The sequence below is a fragment of the Solanum lycopersicum genome, chromosome 7 (assembly GCF_036512215.1).
Source record: "Solanum lycopersicum chromosome 7, SLM_r2.1".
In the NCBI taxonomy this organism is placed as follows: Eukaryota; Viridiplantae; Streptophyta; class Magnoliopsida; order Solanales; family Solanaceae; genus Solanum; species Solanum lycopersicum.
In genome coordinates, this window is record NC_090806.1 from 35,353,522 (window position 1) to 35,378,073 (window position 24,552).

Consider the following 24,552-nt stretch of genomic DNA (forward strand, 5'->3'; position numbering starts at 1 on the left):
ACTAGATCATTGAGACGCGATAGTGCAAGCCTATTTCTCTTCTTGGAATGAATCTGCGCATAAGTTGTAGATAATAATCAATAGATACTAATAATAATATAATATGGAAATTAGGATGTAAAAATGTTCTTCTTATGTGTTCACACACACTCCAATTTGCTCACATACGGATGAGCTACAAGTTAGAGTTAATAACTTAAATAAGTCGAAAACTTAAGTAAAGGTATAATATAACGAACTAAATCAACTCACTTACCTGATGACTTAAGTCTTTGGCTATTTGAGCCTGACCATAACTAAACATCCCATCCACAATTTTGTACTTAGGAAGCTCAACGACTAGTAAATCTTGTGTTGATTAAAATGTATGGTGCCATTTTCCAGAGCTTTATAAAACAACCCCGGGTTAAAATATGTCATGCGACATGCAAAGGCCGATTGAGTTGATTTCAAACATTTTCTCATATGGCTTCTTAACTCAACCTGTACACCAAAAGCCCGGTGAATAGTTTCCTTGGCTCGCTTTATCCATTGCTTCATAAATGTAACTCGTTGGTGGTCTTTTTTCCATTCACCAAACTAAGTGGTTTTGTCAAAGGACCACAAGCTTTAAGTGCCCAAACAATATCATTCCAAAAGTGGGCAGGAATAAGGTTGAAAACTTTCCCCAAAGTTTCCTTTGCAAATCTACTTAGAAGTCCATCCGGTTGAAAGAACTAGAGTTCCCAAGTTTTTCATTTGTTTGTACATAGCTTCCAAAGTCAATTCATTGGTGAATTTTCTCATCAAGTTCAACAACAACGACCTTTCACTAATGTAAGAATGGATCTTGTTGACCTTAAAAATTAGTCGTTTGGTGTGATGGATAAGGAGTTAATTGCGAGATGAATTTTGACTGCCCTTTAATCCCTTGTCCTTTGCAAAGGATGTGATAACTTGTTCCATGATTAACAATTAGTCATGGGGTAAGTTGTCCTACCTTTGGGTGAAATAGTAATACCGGGATAACTTATGCTGGAATAAAAAAATATAATGACAAAAGTATCCTTATAAGCTTTTTATATGCATTACTTTTCATATCCATGTATATTCATATTATTTTAGGCTTAACTCATCCATGGTCCCTTAAAGTTGTCCGTATAATTCGCTTAAACAGTCCTATGATGCACACAAGAGAATGGAGGAGATATAGATTGAGATAGTAACTTATTTTGAGGAACTATACTCTGAGCCAGAAGAATGGAGACCATACCTGGAGATGAGAAACTGTCCTATGATTCATGAAGAAAAAATGGCAGAAAGGTTAAAGAAGGTGCTACACAGGCTTGTAGACAACCAACAAATGACATTCATAAAAGGTAGACAAATAATGGATGTAGTGTTGATAGCAAATGAATGTGTTGAGTCTATACAGAGAAGCAAGTGCCCTGGAATTCTATGCAAGCTTGATATACAGAAGGCCTACGATCATTTAAATTGGAATTTCTTACGACTTATGATATTAAGGATGGGTTTTGGAGCCAAATGGATTAGATGGGTGAAATTATGCATTAGCACAGTTAAGTTTTCTATTTTAGTTAATAGAATTCCTAGTGGTTTCTTCTCATCCCAAAGGGGACTGAGACAAAGTGACCCCCTTGTCAACCTTTTTATTCATCTTAGCCATGGAAGGTTTGAGTAACCTAATTCACACAGCAAAGATGGAGGGTTGGGTAAGGGGCTTTAGGGTGGACAATAGTGCACAAAATGGCTTGGAGGTTACAGGATCGAAAGCGCGATAAAGAAAGATAGATTCACAGTGGGGTGACGTGCCTAAGTTCCCTAAGTTAGTTAGCGAATACGAGTTGCCTTACCCATCTGGAATATGCAGATTATACTCTCAATGACAGGGCAAATGTTGATCCTAAGAGTAATATACATCATCTTTGAAGCAGTTTCTGGATTACATATCAATTGGGGGAAGAGTTCCATTTATCCCATAAATGAAATGGCTCAGGTGGAGAGTCTGGCAGGGGTTTTGGGTGGTAGGGTAGGGGAACTACCAAAAATATACCTAGGTATGCCACTGCTGGGGAAGAGCAAATCAATAGGGATCTGGAATGGAGTGATAGAAAAATGTAAAAAGAAGCTGACCAACTGGAAGAGACAATATCTGTCTAGGGGAGGTAGATTAACTATAGTTAATAGTGTGCTAGATGCAATACCTGATTATATGATGTCTGTGTTCCCAACACCAGACAAGGTCAGAGTATAGATGCTTTGAGAAGAAATTTCTTTTGGCAGGGAAATGAAGATAAAAATAAGTTTATCTAGTCAAGTGGGAAGATGTCATAAAAAATAAGAAAGAGGGGGGATTGGGGATTAGGAACATGAAGAAACAAAACAAAAGCCTAACGTTGGCTTTGGAAGTTTATGGTAGGAGAGAATATGCTATGGAGAGAGGTGATCAGGACAAAATATGTAATGGAGAATAGGTGGATGACAAAGATGGTAACTACACCATATGGATGTGGTATCTGGAGATTAGTAAGAATCTTTGGCCTCTGTTTCTAGAATCAGATTCCAGGTGATTAATCGAATGAAGGTGTCATTTTGGGAGGACAAATGGATAGCCCAAAGAACCCTGAAACAATTATTCCCAGACTTGTATACACTAAGCTTTCAACAAAATGCAACTGTGGCTGAAATGTGGACAGGACAAGGGTGGAACTTACATTTTAGGAGGAATCTAAATGATTGGGAGATGGGGAACATAGTGGTCTTCCATGATACAATGGAACAATTTAGTAATCTGACTGGGGAACAAGACAAGGTTGTGCGGAAGATTGGCAGCAAAGGGGTTTTCAGTGTCGAGTCAGCTTACAAAGATCTCAATCATTCAAAATCAAATGACAAGATGAAGCTCTGGCCATGGCAGATGATATGGAAACCTAAAATCCCATACAAGGTAAACTGTTTCACGTGGTTACTAGCAAAGGAAGCAACGCTGACACAAGAAAATATAAAGAAGAGGAAGTTCCAACTATGCTCAAGATGCTATTTATGTGAGGAACAGGCAGAGACTGTCAACCATCTTTTTGCATTGCAAATGGACAGATCAATTATGGAGAATATTCAGCAGCCTTAGGAAGATCACTTGGGTGAAACCAAGAAACATAGCACAACTCCTAAATTGTTGGATCAATATTGGCAATACTACAATTAAGGAGGAGAGATGGAGGATTGTCCCAGCTTGTATATGGTGGACAGTGTGGAAAGAAAGGAATCAAAGATGTTTTGAGGGCAAGAAGAACAATTTGCGGAATTTCAAGATGAATTATATAGTTCTTTATTATTTTTGGTGTAAACAGAAAGTTTTAGTACATGCAGAAGAACTTTTTGATGTATAGACTATTTGTGACAAAAAGCACAGATGGAGTCGGTCTAGTTTGTAATACTTTTGGAAGGGGGGCTACTTTGATGTAGTATACCTATGGATAAATAGAAAAAAAAGTTACCATTCTAAAAAAAAAAATATCGCTTAAACACCTTAACCAAGGTTTTTACCTATTGAACAACTATGCCCCTTAAAATTGATTTCTTGACAATTAGCCAAAAAATATGAGATGTGTGTAATACACTCGTTGTGACAGGTGGTGACATGGCAATGTGATGAATTAAATGATGACATGTGGCATTCGAGCCCAAGAATTTACTTAAAAAATGAAATTCAACTATTTAGACTATTTAACTAGCTAAAAAAAGATTAAAAAAGAACTTTCTAAAATACCCACCCACCCACCCACAACAGCCCCTCTTTTTCCTCTACAATCGATCCCAACTGTAACATCCTCAATACGACAATCCCTCCCTCAATCTATTTTTCAACTGTAATCTTCTTGTTCTCGAACAACAATCCATAATATAGTTTTCTTTAGTATCTTTCTTATTGTGTTTCTTAGCTATGGGTGTCCTTGTATATTACCTACTCTCCACCTATTCTTTTATCTTCTTGCTACCAGTTGCTTTTTTTTTTTTTGTGTAGGTTATGAGGAAAACAAAAGTAGGGATGAAAGAATATCAGTTAGAAAGCATGTTTCTTCACCATACCTACATGTATGGCGGCTGTAGGCATTGTTCATACACATGTATATGTGCTACTGGCGATAATAGGTAAGTTTGCTTTTCCTTGCATCTTTCATTTCAAGCAACGATACACTATCAATTTGAAAACTGTAATCCGTTGAGCAGATTTTAGATTTTTCCTTATTTATGGGTATTAAATCAAATAGCTAATAGTGGTATGCTAACTGCCATGTAACCTAGGATAGCAAAATGAGATAGTCTTTGTTTTCTTTGTAATCTCCAAATGTGTATGATCTAATATTGAACCAAGAGACATGCTCGCCACAGTGTTGTCTTGGAGAGCTGGAAGTATGTTATCTATGTATCAGGACATGTACCATGTGTAGGCTTTTAAGGAAGCTGAGTGGGTTCTTTCAGAAATGCCTTCTTCCAGGTGACTAAAGTGACATATGCTGCGGTTCAAATTTCAGCTGATTTTAGTTCCCTAGTTGAAGTACATTCTGATAACCATGTTACATCAATTTCATAACGAGCTTAATTCATTATGTGTTCTTTTGGCTGCTATCCTCAGTGAACTGGGAGTTCTGTAGAAGGAGAAAGTAAACAGAACAACCGGAAGGATGACTTGATAAAGATTAAACAAGTCTTCCCTAAAGAAATAAAAGCAGGTATGAGACTATAGGAAAAATATAATTAAAAGAAGAAACTTCACCCACTCATCCAAAAAAGAAAAACTATTTCACGCTTCTTTTTAATCCTAAGTTCTGGTTAAGTTAATGATTAAAAGGAAATGGAATTCATTTCATTCCATTTTTTTTGAGAATTAGTACTATTTTATTCTTCATCATTGGAAATGCTGGCCACGATAAAATTTTGTTAGGAAAAAGGTCCCTACCTTTACAAAGCTCCTAGAAATTCTATTAACTCCTCTATTTCCTCTATATAGTTTCTATTTACACCAAAAAAATAAAGTTATGAGACAGTTCCATTCACATCATGAACTGATCTGACCTTGTCCTCATTCTTCAAAGCACCTTTCATTTCTCTCCCTCTAGACTGACCACCATATGCAAGAGGGTGTTATCCTCCACCATTTTTTCTGACTTTTACTTCCCCCTCTTGTCATCCAACAACTTATTAGATGAGCTACATATTCTCAAATATTCCTCCTCCATAATGCTATTCTCCGTCTTGTATAACTTAGTTACTGTTATACTTCCTTCTTTACTGTGCCTCCATCCAAGTCTGTCAGGCTCCATTGTTGTCCCATTAGAAGTGCCCACTTCTTTTAGCAAGTCAGCTACACTTTCCACCTCCCTGTAATTTAAGTGCCTTCTGAAGTTGAGATCCCAACCCTGGGATGTACCAGCATTCCGACACAGTTATCTCAGGACTGCTAGATAGTGACATGAGATCTGGAAATTTTTCTTGCAGTGGCACTTCCCATATCCAGTTATCCTTCTAGAACTTAACATTGTTACCATTGTCCACTCTGATTCTAGAGTTCTCCTGGAGCTTTGACCTTTGACCTCTGTTAGCCCTCTACACAGCCATCCCATAAGTGCAATTCACTTCTAGAGCACCAAGGACTGTTTTGACCAAACTTGGGAACAATAATTTCCTTCCAGAGAGAAATTTCTTCATCACAGTATCTTCAAAGCCATTTCATCAAAAGGCAACTGTTTTGAATTTTGCGATTTCTTATTCTAGTCCTCCTTGTCCTCTCTTTGTTACCTTTACACATAATTTCTTCTTAGTCTATTTAGCTTCTTCACTACACTAGCAGGAATAGGAAACAGTGACATCGCATATGTAGGTATAGAGTCCAACGCTGAGTTTATTAGTGTGACTCTTCCCCTACAGACAAATATTGTGCTTCCCACTGTGCTAGTCTCTTTTCAGACCTTTCTATACTTCCTGCTTAGTGGCATGCTCAAATGCACAGTGGGCACTTTGCCTACTTCACACCTCAGCAAACTAGACAAAGACTGAATATTTCTTTTTTTTTTGATAAAGTAATCAAATGATATTAGAAAGCATCAAGAAGATGCGAAGTTACAAAAGCACCTTGTGCAAAGAAGCTGCTCCAAACAGAAAATATGGAGCTAGCTTGGCAAAAACTTGTGAAACAGTCAATAGGGAACCCTGCTACTCTACTGTACTAGAGATAGGGAACTAACAAAATCCGAAAGGTTATCCACACTGTTAACATTGGCATAAAAGTGCCAGCTAAATAAACTAACTAGACATTGGGCTTTAAGAGTGCATAAAGAGGTTGATATTCCATTAAAGCATCTGTTGTTTCTCTCTTTCCATATGCTCCAAAAAATGGCTGCTGGGATCATTCTCCAGATCTTTCTGATGGATTTGTCAACTTTCCACAATATCCAGCCGGCATAAGCATCCTTCATGTTGTAGGGCATTACCCATTGTAGACCAAGCATAGAGTAGAAATAATACCATAAGCTAATTGTTGCAGGGCAGTGCAAAAAAAGGTGATTAACACTCTCATTGGTTTGCTTGCACATGACACATCTGTTGATGAGGATTACACCTTTTTTCCTGTGGCTGTCTTGTGTTAGACATGCTTCCTTCAATGCTGTCCAGGTGAAACAAGAAACTCTGAGGGGTTGCCTAGTTTTCCAGACATGTTTCCAAGGCCAAATTAGTAGAATGCCATTCTGGGAGCTCAAATTTTTGTAACATTCTTTCACAGTGTAGGTCTTCTCCTTAGAATTACCCCAAAGAATCTTGTCTTGATCTTCGACCACCAATGTAGTGTTTTGCAGAGTTTCTAAGAGGGAAAGAAGGCATTAATCTCCCAATCCTGGAAGTTCCTTCTGAAAATAGGTGTCCAATGGTTGTTGTCTCTGTACTGGGCTATAGTTGCTTCTTTGTTGGAGGCTATCTGGAACAAGGAGGGGAAATAGTCTTTTAGCCTAGAGTTCCCAAGCCATCTGTCTTGCCAAAATCTGATCTTGAGTCCATTACCAGCCTTGAAGGATATTTCCTCAAAGAAATTATCTTTGAAATTGCTTATGTGTTTCCAGACCCCAACACCATGGGGTTCAGTGCTTTCCATTGGACACCAGTGATCTTGAATGCCATATTTAGCCTTGATGATGTCTCTCCAAAACCCAGCCTCAGTTTGTCCATATCTCCAGAGCCACTTCATGAGTAAGCTCTTGTTGTGAAGTTGGAGATTTCTGATTCCCAAGCCTCCTTGAAACTTAGGTTGAGTTACTGATTTCCATTTAACTAGAGAGTACTTGTGAGTGAGACTATTTCCTTCCCATAGAAATCTCCTTCTGAGCCTATCTATTTGTTTCAAAATTGAACCTGGTATTGGAAATAGAGACATGCAGTACGTAGGAGTACTATCTAGTACTCAATAACTCCATTCCAAATTCCAGAAGATTTGAAACTTGCCCCCAAGGGAAGACCTAGATAGGTGGTGGGTAACGATCCTATTTTGCAACTAAGTATGCCAGCAAGTTCCTCTAGATTGTCCACCTGATTAACCGGATATATAGCACTTTTGAGCATGTTAATATAGAGTCCGGAGATAGCTTCAAAAACTATAAGGGTGGTGTTTAGATTGGAGACTTGTTCCCTGTTAGCTCCACAAAAAATGAGAGTGTCATCCGCATAAAGAAGGTGAGATACATTGACAGTGGTGGCTGGATTGCTGCCTACTTGAAATCCTTGAATCCATTGAAGTTCTTTAGCCCTAGCTAGTAACTGAGATAGTCCTTCCATAGCCAGAATGAATAGATAAGGAGAGAGTGGATCCCCCTGCCTCAACCCCTTTTGAGTAGAGAAAAATCCAACTGGACTTCTGTTGATCAAAACTGAGAACTTCACTGTTGAAATGCAGAAGTATATCCATCTTATCCACCTATCACCAAATCCCATTTGTTTCAGTATATTAACTAGATAGGCCCAGTTAAGTTGGTCAAAAGCTTTCTCTATGTCCAATTTACATAAGATCCCAGACTCACCACTCTTGATTCTCCAGTCTAACACCTCATTAGCAATCAAGGATGCATCAGTTATTTACCTATTCTTTAAAAAAGCACTCTGCTGCCCCGAGACTAAAGAATTCATCACCCTTTTCATCCTTTCTGCTAGGATTTTTCTGAAAATGTATAAAGGGAGATAATTTTAGGAATGAAGACCAGAGTTTTGGTTCTGATCTTTTGCTCTTTGTTTGGAATGAAATGACAGGGGGAGAGGAGTGTTGCAGACCTAAATACAAAAATACAACTGTTATCTCTAATGTCGTGAACTTTTAGATGAGACGGTTCATATGATTCATCATGATTTCAGAATAGGCAAAGCTCTTGGATTCAAGTTTCATTGCCACCTGTCAATTTAAAGCTATTTCCTTGTACAAGAGAAAGAACACACTACAACAACATCATACCCAGTGAAATCCCACTAAGTGGGGTTTGAGGAGGGTCGAGTGTACCATACCTTACCACTATCTCGTAGAGGTAGAGAGACCGTTTCTGAAAAGAAAAAGAACACACGTGAGGGATGAATAAATAAGTAAAAGATCCTCTCTAATAGCTTATGCTTCTAGGTGGCAAGGTTCTCACAAACCAGGGGAAGCAGGTCATTCCTCTTATTCGAGAACTTAAGTAACTTGCTAAACAGGGTGGTGGTTCATTTGGTTAAGAAAAAGAAGTAGGAAGCATTAAGTAACTTGCTGCTTAGATTTATTTTTGTTGCTGTCAAAATATTAGCCAATAGAAATACATGCTGCTTAGATTTATTTTTGTAGCTGTCTAAATATTAGCCAATAGAAATACAAGTAAAGATCTTAGAACTATAATTATCGGCAGAATTCAGTTGTGTGCCTATAGCATCAGATTCCGCGTTTGTCAGTATGTGAGACTCTGTATCTTTATGGGTAGGGTGTTAAAATTCAGAATCAATTTATCTTATATTTGAATTGTTAAGAGTTAAACCCGACTAGCTTGGGATTGAAGCGTAGTTAATGATAAAGTTAAACGAGGTTTGAGATCAATTTTCAAATTATCAGCTAACACTACCACATTCTGTTGCAGTGCTGTACTCCATTATGGTCATGCAGCAGCTCCAAATGACAAGGTATATTATTTGTGTGCCTCTGTTAATATGTTATGTCTATCCTATACTGCTGGTTATCAGATCTGTATTTAAGTTGTAAGAGAACTCGTGTCATTTTGTGGACAAACATAAATCAAGTGCCTCATTTTTATCTAGATTAATTATGGTTGTTACATATTCGTGTTGTAACCATATTTTCCTTTTGGTGTTATAGAAATAATTATTTGAAGTTTCTTTAGAAAGGTCCTCAGCTTGGAACCCATTATTTGTCTGTTGTGTGCTGATATTTTGACCTTGCGCCAATATTGATACATAGTTGGTCTATTAAGTATATTATGTGTTCCACATTGAAAAGGATATGGATTGTGTTAAGTTTCTATATAAATAGGGCTCAGTGTAGGACAATTAGTTTATGCATCTGATACAACCCCACTTTTGAAGAAGTATTTTAGGAAAAGAAAGGGTGAAAGGGGAAATAGAGATTCTAGAATGCACATGGAACCAATCAGCCAAACATGAAGTAACTGCCTCCTTGCTGCTCTCCAGCAGTTACCAATATTCCAACTACTATAAGATAGGCTTTACAGTTCTAGTTGTGTGTTGTAAACAATATGTATCTTATAAATATCTAATCAGGATTATTTTTAAAGATTATTTAATATATGTTTGAATATCAGTTTCTGGGAGTTTTGTCCACTCCATAGGGACAAATTTATTAGCAGTAAATTGTGTCAAGATTCTTGCAGTCTGTTATCACTAGCAATTTACGATTTTACAGCATCTAACATCTTAATAATATTTTTCCATGCATTTACTTCTCACATGGTATCAGAGCAATGGTGAGAAACATCTAAGAAAGATAACTCAGTTAGCTAGTCATCGTGCTTGAATATTTGATGATTTTCTAAGGGATAATTTGTGTTATCTATGTGTCCTTCAGTGTTATGGAGAAAACAATACCACCGTAGCGTCTCCCTACTCTCAAAAAACCAAACCCATCAACTGCTCTGGAGACGACCCTTATGTGCTCTCATGCGCAACCTGAATGCACCAGATCCATATAGTTTTTTGGCGAGACAAGTTGTTTATCATTACTAGATGTCAAGTGGAAGTGCACTGATGTATGTAGCTTATGTACCGATAGATCTATATTGGATTTGAATCAGATATTGGATCATTCTATATTGAATGACTACCTTCATTATGTTGTTTCCCTCATTCACAGTAAAAAATAAATAAGAAGATAAAAAGAAAAGCCGTTTCATTTTGACTAAAAGACCCATACCTAAGTCACACGTGAGGTCATCTCGTTCCACCTTTGGAAGCAAATCTGGTGCTTGGAGATCACAAAGTTGTTCCGAGCCATACTACCCAATTTTTTCATCATTTTCTTATCTCCACAACACTAACCCGGCAACTGCAGTCACCAATTCTGGTGTTTTGTCTGATTTTTCCGACCAAGTTCGTGTTTCTCTACAGCCATTCAAAACTTCTATTAGAACAGGAATAAGTATTTCTTACTTAGAATAGAAACTAGAATAGGAATAAGAATAAGAATTCTAGTTGGAAAAGGTTTCCAATGTAGTATCTATAAATAGGGTTTTCATGTAACAATTTAGATATGCAATTTAATAATATTTTCTCCAATATTTCTCACATGGTATCAAAGCAATTGTGGGAAAAAAAATTTAAAAAAAATAATATTTTCCGGTAACCTAGTTGCTGTCCGGATAATTATTATTTTCCGTCATTGTTTTCATAAAAATGACACCACCACTAGCTGCGCAATTTCCCGTTGAGTAAAGCCCAGTCATCTCCATCGGAAACCAGTGCTACACGCGCCGTCACGTGCCGCCGGTAGGATTTTCGCCGACGAACTGTCAGACCCACGCGCCGGCGCTTGACTTTTTTCGATTAATTTTTTCGATAATTTTTTTCCTATCTGAGTTGCCTCTTCATTCCGAGGCTAACTATGTAATTTTTTTCTGATTTCGACCAAATTCGATCGGCAGAATTAGGGTTCCGGCTATTTTCGATTTTTTTTTCGAGATTTGAATTTTCCGATGATTAGATCTCAATAATCAAGATATTTTTGTTGTTCTCGAGACAAATTTAGCATAATGTCGTTTGGATGTGATGTTTTTGGTTCTAAAATTATAGGGATTGGAAATTCTAGCCCTATAATCACTTCAGAACTTCTATTTGGAAGTTCAAACTATTTATCTTGGGCTTCGTCTGTTGAATTGTGGTGCAAGGGTCAAGGTGTGCATGATCACTTAACGAACAACGCTTATGTGGTAGATGTAAAGGCAAAGACTAGTGAGGAAGATGCAAAAGTCAAAGAACATTGGGAGAAAGTAGATGCTCAATTATGTAGTCTCCTATGGCATTCGATTGATTCCGAATAGATGCCCTTGTTTCGCCCATTCCGAACGTGTTATACCGTTTGGGAAAAGGCGTGTGTTTTATACACTATTGACATCTCTCAATTCTATGATATGATATCTCGATTGACCAACTTAAAGAAACAAGAATCCGATATGTCTACTTACTTGGGACAGGTACAGGCAGTCATAGAGGAATTCGATATGTTGATGCCAGTAACTACAGATGTGGAAAAACAACAAGAACATAGACAAACATTGTTTCTAGTTCTTACTCTTGCTGGACTTCCTCCTGATAATGATTCTGTGTGATCAGATTTTAGCTAGCCCTACAGTTCCTACAATCGATGAATTATTCTCTCGCCTCCTTCGTCTTGCGGCACCTCCTAGTCACAATATCGTTTCATTACCCACTGTTGACTCCTCTATTCTCGCATCTCAAACCTTTGGAAAGCGTACATATCAGTCTACGCAGAATCGGTGAGGGGGAGGACGTTTCGGGGAACCTCGATCCAAGTGTAGTCATTGTCATAAGTCTGGGCACACTCGTGACATATGTCATATTTTGCATGGTCCACCACCCAGTTATGATCCTCTTGTTCTAAAGGAACATAATGAGTTCCTTCGAAATTGCGCAAGTATCTCCACCAGTAGTATATGGTGCTCAACTTAATCAACCATCCAATAATGCTTATATTGCTCAGATAGAATATGATGAGTTCCTTCAGTATCGTGCAAATAAACAAACGTCTCCACATGTATTTTCGGTTGCACAACCTGATGTGTCTGTCACGGGTAATTCTTTTGCTTGTGTGTCGCAATCTAGTACTGTAGGAACATGGGTCGTGGACTCTGGGGCTTCTGATCATATTTCTGGTAATAAATCACTTTATCCGATATTGTTTATTCGCAATCTCTTCCAGCTATTACTTTTGCCAATGGGATTCAGACAAAACCAAAAGAGGTTGGAAAAGCCAAACCCCTATCTTCTGTCACCCTATACTCTGTTTTTATGTTCCTGGTTCTCATTTTAATCTAGCATCTGTTAGTCGTTTGACGAAATCCTACATTGTAGCATCTTTTTTCGATGATTTTATTCTCATACAGGACCGCAGTACGGGACAGATGATTGGAACAGGACATGAATCACAAGGCCTATACTATCTTACCCCTTCAAATTCCTTGACAGCATGCTCCGTTACAGATCCCCAGATCTAATTCACAAACGTCTGGGACATCCGAATCTATCCAAACTGCAAAAGATAGTTCCCAGTTTGTCTAGTTTATCTACATTAGATTGTGAGTCGTGTCAACTTGGGAAACACACTCGTGCTACGTTTTCTCGTAGTACTGAGGGTCGTTCAAAGTCTATTTTTTCATTAGTTCATTCTGATATTTGGGGTTCTAGTAGAGTCAGTTCCACCTTAGGATTTCGTTATTTTGTTAGTTTCGTTGATGATTATTCAAGATGTACTTGGGTTTTTTAAATTAAAGATCGTTCTGAGTTATTTTCTATTTTCAAAAGTTTCTTTGCTGAAATACAAAATCAGTTTGGTGTTTGTATTCGTACTTTCCGTGGTCATAATGCCTTAGAATACTTATCATCCCAATTTCAGCAATTTATGTCTCACCACGGAATCATTCACCAAACATCTTGTCCATACACTCCTCAACAAAATGGTGTCGCAGAAAGAAAGAATAGGCATCTTATAGAAACTGCTCGCACTCTCCTCATTGAATCCCATGTTCTGCTGCGTTTTTGGGGCGATGCAGTCCTTTCAGCTTGTTATTTAATTAACAGAATGCCCTCTTCGTCTATTCAAAATCAAGTTCCACATTCCATACTGTTTCCTCAGTCACATCTCTATCCTATTCCCCCTTGTGTCTTTGGGAGCACATGCTTTGTTCATAATTTAGCCCCAGGGAAAGATAAATTAGCTCCTCGTGCCCTCAAATGTATTTCTTGGTTACTCTAGAGTTCAAAAAGGGTATCATTGTTATTCACATGATCTTCATCGATACGTTATGTCCACTGATGTTACATTTTTTGAGTCTCAGCCTTACTATACATCTTTTGATCATACTAATGTCTCTGTGGCCTTACCCAACCTTATGTTTTACCTGTGCCAACCTTTGAGGGATCTACAATTACGTCTACATCTCCAGTTGCAGTGCCACCACTACTAACTTATCATCGCCGTCCACGTCCAACCCTAGTCCCAGATGATTCATGTCATGCGCCAGACCCTGCTCCTACTGCGGACTTGCCTCTACCTAGCCCACCGATTGCACTTCAAAAAGGTATACGATCTACTCGAAATACTAACCCTCATTATACCTTCTTAAGTTATCATCGTCTATCATCACCCCATTATGCCTTTGTGTCGTTTTTGTCCTCTGTTTCCATTCCTAAGTCTACAGGTGAAACACTTTCTCATTCTGGATGGAGGCAAGCCATGGTTGATGAGATGTCTGCTTTACATAAGAGTGGTACTTGGGAGCTTGTCTCCTTTCCTGCAGGTAAATCTACTGTTGGTTGTCGTTGGGTTTATGCAGTCAAAATTGGTCCAGATGGTCAGGTTGATCGACTTAAGGCTCGCCTTGTCGCCAAAGGGTATACTCAGATATTTGGGCTAGATTATAGTGACACTTTTGCTCCTATGGCTAAAATAGCATTTGTTCGTTTTTTTCTATCTATGGTTGTCGTTCGTCATTGGCCTCTTTATCAGTTGGACATAAAGAAGGCTTTTCTGCATTGTGATCTTGAGGAAGAAGTCTATATGGAGCAACCACCTCGTTTTGTTGCTCAGGGGGAGTTTAGTAGCCTTGTATGTCGATTGCGTAGGTCACTTTATGGTCTGAAGCAGTCTCCTCAAGCTTGGTTTGAGAAGTTTAGCACAGTTATTCAGGAGTTTTGCATCACTCGTAGTGGAGCTGATCACTCTGTGTGTTATTGACATTATGCACAAGGTCGATGTATCTATTTGGTTGTTTATGTTGATGATATTGTTATCACCGGTAATGATCAATATGGTGTCACTGATTTAAAGCAACATCTTTTTAGCACTTTTAGACTAAAGACCTTGTCAGATTGAACTATTTTCTAGGTATTGAGGTTGCTCAGTCTACATCAGGCATTGTTATCTCTCAACGCAAGTATGCCTTAGACATTCTTGAGGAGGCAGGAATGATGGGATGTAGACCTATTGACACTCCGATGGATTCGAATGTTAAACTTCTTTCGGGACAGGGGGAGCCACTTAGTAATCCTGAAAGGTATAGACGACTTGTTGGAAAGTTGAATTATCTCACAGTGACTAGACCAGACATCTCTTTTCCCGTGAGTGTTGTAAGTCAGTTTATGACTTCCCCTTGTGATAGTCATTGGGAAGCAGTTGTTCATATTCTTCGATATATAAAGTCAGCCCCCGGCAAAGGACTACTCTTTGAGGATCAAGGTCATGAGCATATCATTAGATATACAGACGCTGATTGGGAAGGATCACCCTCTGATAGACATTCGACATCTGGATATTGTATTTTAGTTGGAGGTAATTTGGTGTCGTGGAAGAGTGCAAAATCAGAATATCGAGCAATGGCAACAACAACTTGTGAGTTAGTTTGGTTCAAACAGTTACTGGAGGATTAAAATTTGGCAAATATTGATCAGATGGAACTTGTCTGTGATAATCAAGCGGCTCTTCATATCGCATCTAATCCAGTGTTTCATGAAAGGACTAAGGACATTGAGGTTGAATGTCACTTTGTCAGAGAAAAGATCTCTCAGGAGATATTGTTACAAAATTTGTGAAGTCCAATGATAAGCTTGCAGATATGTTCACGAAGTCTCTCACATGTCCTCGTATAAATTACATTTGTAACAAGCTAGGTGCATATGATTTGTATGCACCAGCTTGAGGGGGAGTGTTAGAATATGAATAAGTATTTCTTACTTAGAATAGGAATAAGAATAGGAATATTAGTTGGAAAAGGTTTCCAATGTAGTGTCTATAAATAGGATCTTCATGTAACAATTTAGATATGCTATTCAATATTATTTTCTCCAATATTTCTCACAACTTCTATTTACACTTAAAACTCGACTGAGCCTTTAGACCTCCTGTCACTACTTCCAGATTGTTTTTCAGGAACTCCCCATCTAACTCTGTCAACCAGCAACTTGCCAGTCACTTTCGGTAACCTTCTCAGCCCATTTTGTCACTAAAGAATATAGATATTTGGACTTGATTACAATGATATTTTCTCTCCTGTTGCTAAAATAAAAAAAGTCTGCTTCTTTCTATCTTTGGTTGTTGTTTGCGATTAACCTATTTATCATTTGGACATCATAAATGTTTATCTCCATGATGACCTTGATGATGAAGTTTATATGAAGCAACCACTTGGTTTTATTGGTCAGGGGAGACTAGTGGCCTTGTATGTCAAATGTGACAGTCACTCTATGGTCTAAAATAGTCTCCTTGAGACTGATTTTGTAAGTTTGACATAGTCTATTTAAGAGATTGGCATGACTCATACACAAGTTGTTCTCTCTATTTTTTGTCATCTCCATGCTATGTATTTATTTAGTGGTATGTTGATGATATTGTTATTACTGTCAATGATCAGGATGGTACCACTAGTTTGAAGCAACATCTCTTTCAATACTTTCAAACTAAGGATTTGGGTAGATTGAAGTTTTTCGCTCAATGTAGATTATTGTTATTTCACAACTACAGTATGCTCTAGACATTCTTGAGGCGGTAGGAATGATGAGTTGTAAACCCATTGAAACTCCTACCTGAATGCTAAGTTTCTGCTATACACGAGGAGCCTTTTAGCGGTACTACAAAATAAAAGCGGTTGGTTGGAAAGTTGAATTACTCCATATGACTTACATTTCCTTTACTGTGAGTGTTGTAAGTTAGTTTATGTACACCCCTTGTAGTAATCCTATGTAGTAATTATTGGGATGTGTTTGTTTGCATTCTTTAGTATATTAAATCAGCCCAAGCAAAGGACTACTAGTCGAGATTTGAGGCCATAAGCATAGGGTTGGATACACAAATGTTCATTGGGCAGGATCACCTTTTGATAGACGTTCGACATATGTGGATATTGTGTTTTAGTAGGAGGTAATTTAGTGTCTAGAAAAAAAAGAATTTGAGTGTGGTTGCTCGATCTTGTGCAGAGGCAGAGTATTGAGCAATGACCATGGCAACATGTGAGCTAGTTTGGATCAAATAGTTGTTCTGGGAGTTGAAATTTGGAGAAATAAGCCGGATGGAACTTGTGTGTGATAATCAAGTCGGCCTTCATATTGCATCAAATTCAGTGTTACATGAGAGGACTAACCACATTGAGATTGATTATCACTTTTTCAGAGAGAAAAGAGACTCTCTGGAGATATTATTACAAAGTTTGTGAAGTTTATCAGCTTGCGGATATTCTCACGAGTCCTAGTATAAGTTAGAGATCTGTAACAAGCTCAGTACATATGACTTATATGCACCGGCTTGAGGGATGGGGGGCAGGGTATGTAATAATGTATTGCCCATTTGGATTAGCTTATATTTAGGTGCTTTTAGCTTTTAAGCACTTTTTTTGTTTTGGAGGTGTTTGGAAAGGTCAAAAAGTGCTTTTAAGCACTCACTTTTAGGCCAAAAAAGTTTTAAAATAAGCCAAAAGTAAAAAGTTGGTTTCATCTACTTGTGACTTTTAGCTTTTGACTTATAAGTTACTTTTTTTAAGTCCATCCAAACAGGCCCTAAATGTCCCACATTGATTGTTATATGGATTGTGTAAACTCTGTATGTAAATAGATGTAAGAGAATTAGTTTATGCATCTTAATGATCTTTTCCCGTGCTTTACTTCTCACAAATATGATCTCTTATTTGTCTTACATTGTGCAGACATTGCAAGAGGGAGATATGGCACTTCTAGATATGGGAGCTGAGTACCACTTTTATGGGTCCGACATAACTTGTTCCTTTCCAGTGAGTACATGTGTCCTTCACATTTTTAGGCACATTGAAGTGTACTATCATTTTGCGTGTTATTCTTGTAGCCATTGTCATCTAGAGAAATAACAATAAACATTCACATGAAGAATACAGCTCTTCAATGTCCCGGAGGAGATGAGGACCATATATTCCTTGAATATATAAGCACACTGTAGCATTGTTAACTATTCTGCAGTAATAATAATGTGATAATTTGCTTGTTGACTCATCTGTTTTATGCATTTGTTTGGATCTCTTTCAGTCTATTCATTTTCTTTTTGCTTATTGCTTGTCCAAATCACTGATAGTGAAGCGCCTGCGATGCTAAGCACCGAGTTTTTATTCCATATTTATCTCTTGTTTGAGTAGCCACGGCATGATTGGGTCTTGCATCTTTGGTCTATGTGCCAGTAGCGCTTGTTGCAAGAAGACAAGTATTGATCTATACTAAGCATTGTATCTGTATGCTTGGATACCTTCTCTTCATAGCTTCCTCTCTTCTTGTGCTCACAACTTTAAACTACTCAAGTATCAATTATTTTACTTTTTCTCACTACCATATATATTAAGATGCTGCTCCCAGTGTGTTTTGGCTATAACCTCTAATGCTTATATTCCTTAAGATTACACTTGTGAATTTTGCAGGTAAATGGGAAATTTACTCGTGACCAGTCACTTTTATATACTGTGAGTATTCTCTCCTGTGCATAATAGGATGATGCTTTTGCTGTCAGGCATGTAGGAAAGCAAGCATGCTCATGTAGGGTTCCAATGGAGTATGCTTGATGTTTTTTACTTCCTTGAGATGGGATATGATGCGCATCTCATCTGTATTACCTCTTGTTGATTATTTTCTTTTAAAATGGGGGAATATGATGTGCATCTTATTGGTGAACAAGCTGTTCTTGTGAGCTGATCAGATTGACTTTCTATTAAAAAAATGCATTGCTTGGTTTAGGATTATAATACAGAATTAGTCTCTAGAGATCCCTTAACCTGAAACCACGTGTTAGGAAGCGCGCTCCTGAACTTATGCATCAAACTATGTACCTCTCTGAGCCTTCTACCTTCATTTTTCCATTGGTAAGGCCAGTATTTAGGGATGACAATGGGGCGGTGCGGGGCGGTCTTGTCTTAACCCGCAAATTTTTTAATCCGCCCCGCATAACAACTTTTTTTAATTTTCAACCTGCCCGCATGAACCCGACCCACATAATTTTTTTGACATTTCTTTTTCTAGTTATGTTTGATACTAAAAATAAAATTCATAAGAATAAATTCATTTTTCATTAAGTTGTATTAATTTAATAGAAATGACTTAGAAATTTGTTTTCCAGAGGTCAATTGGGAAACATGTAAGAAATATCTTAAATATTTTAGTAGCTTTAAAGAAATTATCTTAATAAATAATGTTCTATCACTCTTATAACATGTAAAAAGTTAAAATTAAGTTTGAACTCACATAGAATCACATATACCCGCAATCCGCCCTGCCCCACATTAGTTTTTTCTTTAAAAACCACTTAAACCCACCCCGCCCCACCCCGTATAGCATTAAATTCACCCCGCCCCATTGCCATCCCTTCCTGTATAAGGACTGAATATGAAGCTTACAGGACCTTCGAATGTAATTTTCAATGTTCATGTGCTTTGACTTCACCATGGAATATAACAAAACGTTTCATTATTATGTAATCACTAATATTTGCAGGCTGTTCTTGATGCTCATGATGCTGTCATTTCTGCCATGAAGCCTGGAGTGAGCTGGGTCGATATGCATAAGTATGACTTTGCTGTCCAAATTTTGAAATTGGAATAAGTTGTTGAAATCATCTTGTTTTTTTCTTTTTCTGACTCATAAATCAATAGGTAGAATCACTAGAAAAACTTGTTAAAGAACTTGGATTACTTAAATGATGATATGCTTTGCCTAATGACCTCATAAAATCAGTTGATTCTATATTTCTTTCTGGTCATATAGATAACGAATTATAGCTTGTCCCCTCAATTTCAAACTGAACATTTCTTTTTGAGGATGTTAAGATGATGTTAATTTTTCGAAAGTGGAATATCTCATTACTTGTTACATGCAATCAGAAGATCATTTGTTCCCCTTCCCATAATTCCATAAACAAAAAGATTATCAACAAAAAAAGAAAAATCTAGATAAATGAGATGAGTAACTACATACATAACATTTGGAGTCCCTTATTGTGAAGTTCTCTAGAGTAAACATTCTGACTTGATAATTTGTTATGCTAATGTTTTAATAATCTTCTAAAGTCATGTAAAATTTACTAGATATCAAAATCAGAACGGAGGGTGCAATAACTACATCCCTAACCACAAACCTCAGAAAGTTAGTTCTCTCTCTTCGGACTCAAAGAAACAAAAAATCACGCATCTCCATACTTGGCCAGAAAAATGAATGTGTACAATTTGGAGCTTTGGAAATGAGTGTAAACTCTATATCCCCCAACCCCCAATCACATTCTCTGGTCTAATAGCTGTTCTTATTGTATTTCTAACTTATCCACTAGGTCAGTTTGATCTCAATGAACAGATTGAACAAGCTCGATTTTACTCTCATGAAACCTATTAGGCCAAATGCTCCATGGAGAGCTTTTAGAATCAAGGTCTATCAAGAAATTTATGGTGCAAGTATCAGAACTATTTTGAAGCAAAAAGCTAAAAGTTTCTGACATTGGAATTTGCTGAAGTTCCAGTTCTTTCATTAAAATTTTCTGCTATATTCTTCACTATTTTGAATGTATAAGTGGCAATCTTACAACTTATCTTTCTCTATGTACCAAGTCTTTAACTCTTTCTCTGAAGATGAATGAATTAATCTGGTCTTATGTTACCATGAAAATTAGGGAAACTTGTGAAGTGGAAGAGAAAATAAGAGGAACTCGGCTTGATATTCCCCCAAGTTATTGGGGTTCAAATAGCTATGTTTAGACGTCCTAAAAAAGAAAGGCAATTACTATAGGAGTAAATTAAGTTACCTCCTCTATTGACATTTATTTTAGAAAATATTAACTAGGATTCTAAACAAAACTGCCCCCTGAACATCAATTGAAGTTACCCTTCTTTTTCGAAATAATGAGATGCTATGGCAAGTTCAAATATGTCGTAGTTCACGCTATAATAAAAACATGAAGCTTTATCTGCATCTATAAGTGTTTATTACTGCTAAAATCAGGTGAAATAGGGTCTAACTGTCAGTTATCACATGGCATGAATATCTGCCTTTACACAAATCATTGTAGCTTGTTTTTCACATGTATTTCACCATGAATTGCAGATTAGCTGAAAGGGTCATTTTGGAATCACTGAAGAAAGGGAACCTACTTGTTGGGTATCTTCTACTCCCTTCTTTAATTACTCTCTCTCACGAGCCTTTCCTATAGAGTCTGGAATAGCTGATATGGAATAGGGATTTCTTTACTTTGATCAAAGGGATGTTGATAAAATGATGGCCGAGCGACTTGGTGCTGTTTTCATGCCTCATGGATTGGGGCACCTTCTTGGAATTGATACTCATGATCCTGGGGGTTACTTGAAGGTTTAATAATTTTTCTCTATATTTCTTCCTTTGTTAAGTTTCCTGCAGTTTTTCATTTATTCTCTGGATATAATTGAGAAGTGAATAACTGACTTGCAATTTCAGGGAGCTAAAAGACCAAAAGAACCTGGATTGAGCTCTCTACGTACGAGCAGAAAGCTCTTAAAGGGAATGGTCAGTAGTCTAAGTTTTGGTGACATTACATATTAGATTTAAGCTATTAGGTCCAAACTACTATTTCGTGAATTGTCACTGAATAACCATTAATGTGGTTCTTGAAAATTCGCCAAACATGGATGTGTTGACCATACAATCAATGAATTATGACTGGAGTACAAACAACATGGTCATGTCTTTTCAATGCCTTTTTTTGTTAATAGATCTGAAATGATTTCTTCAATACCACCTGCAATAATTGTTGGTCTTCAAATTTACTTGACAAGTCACAGCTTATTGCCACAATTACAAAAGATAATTCAAGCTTGATCATCGACCATGTGAACTTTCTATGTTTTTAGTTAAAATAACATGAAGGTATATAAAAAAATAACATAGTGGGTAGGGTAACTGAAATAGTTTATTGGGTTTCAAGTAATTCAAGGAATTTAAACATCAATGGGCCATTTTCTGTATCTGTCTGCAAAACCTCCCCGTGTATAAAGTATCTTAGTTCTCACTAATCTCAGAAAATCTATTCACGGTCTTTACATTGTTCCCTTGCCGTTTTGAGTGATTTACATATTTCAAATTTGTTTATGCTGTAATTGTGGGGATTGTTTTTTTAGGTGATCACTGTGGAGCCTGGTTGTTACTTCATTGATGCCTTGCTACTTCCTGCCTTGAAGAGTCCAGCAGTTTCAGAGTTTTTCAATCGTGTTGAGATCAACAGGTTTAGACCTTTTGGTGGAGTCAGAATTGAAAGTGATGTGGTGTGTTTTTTACTGGACTTGTTAGGTGTTATTGGAAATAAGTGCTATATCATGTTCATATTAGCTTGGATGTGGTTCCTTTTTAACCTCTATACCTTTGTCAAGTTGTATCCATCTGTTAAATCTTTCCTTTCTTTTTGTCCTTGAAGTGTGTTACTTCCATTGGATGCATTAACATGAGCAAATGTCCGCGGAAGATTGAAGAGATAGAGGCAGTGATGGCGGGGGCTCCTTGGCCGATAGAAAAGACTACCTTTCTATCTGGAAATGGACAAGTGTAATTCTCCCAAATATTGCATGACATCAAGAAACTAGAATAATTGGTCCTCTAGCCATCGGTATCTGGGCCTCTCAACAACTAGACATACTTTTCATTGTTTTGAGAGGCAACTCTCTACTTGTTCTTGAATACCACCTAGCAGATGCGTATATAAGTTTGAAACATGCATTTGTAAATTTATGGAAGATTATGGATTATGTTATTGTTGCTTCCTATTATGGACTAAGATGAGCTAATTGTTGTTATTTTAATTTTATCTGTATCCATGAAATATTTTCTAATTTTCTGCCTGTATGTTTTCCGTACATTTCGTATGCTATTTGCTCATGCATAGATCGAATGGAGAAATCGCGTGGATTAGAGTGTCAAAATAAGCTCGACTATAAGTTACTCATCCAGTTCGTCTAGAATTTTAAGGGTTGAACTTAAGATAATTTGAGTTTGATAATTTTTCAAAATGTCAATATTTTAACATTTAAGAGGGTTCATTAGCAACACTTTCAATATATGGTAAAAATGTCAAATTTTAATTTGTTATGTATCTTATTTATGTTTTTATTATTTGTTTTTATTTAAAGAATATAATTATTTAACAACAAAAGGGAGAAAATTAAAGGGGAAATATTTCAAAAAAAGGAAGGATCACTTAATTTTCTCATCAGTAACATTTTCAAATAAAATTTAAACTTTGTTCTCTTTTTCTCCTCCAGAATTTTTACCTTTTCAAAATTATATTCATTCTACAATGTATTCTATTTATATTTATTATAGTTTTTTATTAGTTTGTATTCAATCCAATAGGTATGCCGAATGTATTTATATAGTCATTCAAAAAATATATTTGTATTCATATATATTTTTCCTATATAATTATTTTTTTCTTCAAAAATCTTGTATGTATTCATTTCAATAAGTATTTTATTTGTATTTCTATTTATTCTAGTTTTTATTTAGAATTTTGTATAATAATATACATAATAAAAAAAATTAGTATGATTAAAAAGTGAATGAAATATAAAATTGAAAAGAAATAATTGAATTTTTTGTGTACTGATTCTTAAATAAAATACATAACTAGTTGACATACCTATAGAATAAATACAAATTAGAAAAAAAATGTCAAATTTAGAAACAATGCAACATAATTTTTAAATGAATACAACTATTAATTGTAAAAATTCACACTAAAACAATATCAAAATTCAATATATACTTTCAAATTTATGATTACAAAACATAATAAAACTATGAAATACAAAAATAAATACCAACTTTGGTACATTGACATAACTATAAAAAAAACAGAATACAAAATGAATTAAGTATATGAAATAAATTCAAAATCTATGGATACAAAATACAATAAAACAATGAAATACAAAAATACATACAGACAAAAACAACAACAAAATTCAATGTACACTTCCAAAATCTATGAATACAAAAAAATTAAAACTATGAAATATACACAATCAAACTCATATTGTGTTACATTGACATAACTAACACATACACACTAAAAAACAGAACACAAAATACAATAAATATATGAAATACAAAAATAAGTCCTAACTATAACATAATAAAAATTCCATATACACTTCCAAACGCACTGTAACATGAATTTTTTTGAATCTTAAAAATTACTAAACAAATTAAACTAAACATGCAACACACAGAACATGCAAAAAAAAATCTCTTCTCCAACAAATTGGTTTTTCTTCTACTTCATGGTTATTAATTTGTGTGGGATTTTGCACATCGACGGATTCAGACATTTTTTCCCGTCTTATATCCTCCTTAGGTTTAGAAGCGGAACCTACATTGTTGTTTAATTCTTGAGTGAAAAAAATGAAATGATGAGAAATCGAAAGAACTTTGATTATTTTTCCAATACCTCTAGTAACTCTCTTGAAAACGTCAATTGAAGAGAGAACTATATAGTCTCAAACCCTAAAAAATATTTTAAGAACAACAAAACGAAAAAATTAAAAAAAACACTAAAATCAGTAAGTAAATAAATAAGGAATCTGAAAAACATAATACCCAAACCAAGTTAATCTTCAAATCAAATCTTGCAACGAAATTAAATGAGAATAATAGAAAATATTAATATATTGAATCGAAAATCTGTGGAATTAATTTGAAAGAATGTTAGAGAGAGAAATTGAAAAAAAGTGTAAGAAAAGAGAGAAAAATATGAGAATTTGATTATGAAGAAAGTAAGAG

General features: G+C 36.2%; 1 protein-coding gene across 4 annotated transcripts in view; it reads left to right on the top strand.

Annotated features, from left to right (window-relative positions):
- Window positions 1–22,604, top strand: part of LOC101268198 (uncharacterized) — a 40,049-nt gene extending 17,445 nt beyond the window's left edge. For 2 of the 4 annotated variants that reach the window (XM_004242928.5, XM_019214875.3), the window contains 10 exons: window positions 4,025–4,152; window positions 9,138–9,180; window positions 17,457–17,540; window positions 18,192–18,233; window positions 19,258–19,328; window positions 20,854–20,907; window positions 21,009–21,114; window positions 21,220–21,288; window positions 21,900–22,043; window positions 22,193–22,604. In XM_004242928.5, the coding sequence (XP_004242976.1) occupies window positions 4,025–4,152; window positions 9,138–9,180; window positions 17,457–17,540; window positions 18,192–18,233; window positions 19,258–19,328; window positions 20,854–20,907; window positions 21,009–21,114; window positions 21,220–21,288; window positions 21,900–22,043; window positions 22,193–22,324 (873 nt within the window). In that variant the 3' untranslated portion in view covers window positions 22,325–22,604. The remainder of the gene's footprint in view (window positions 1–4,024; window positions 4,153–9,137; window positions 9,181–17,456; window positions 17,541–18,191; window positions 18,234–19,257; window positions 19,329–20,853; window positions 20,908–21,008; window positions 21,115–21,219; window positions 21,289–21,899; window positions 22,044–22,192) is intronic. The other 2 variants (XM_010325162.4, XM_069286820.1) reach the window with 1 other exon arrangement.
- The last annotated feature ends 1,948 nt before the right edge of the window (window positions 22,605–24,552 follow it).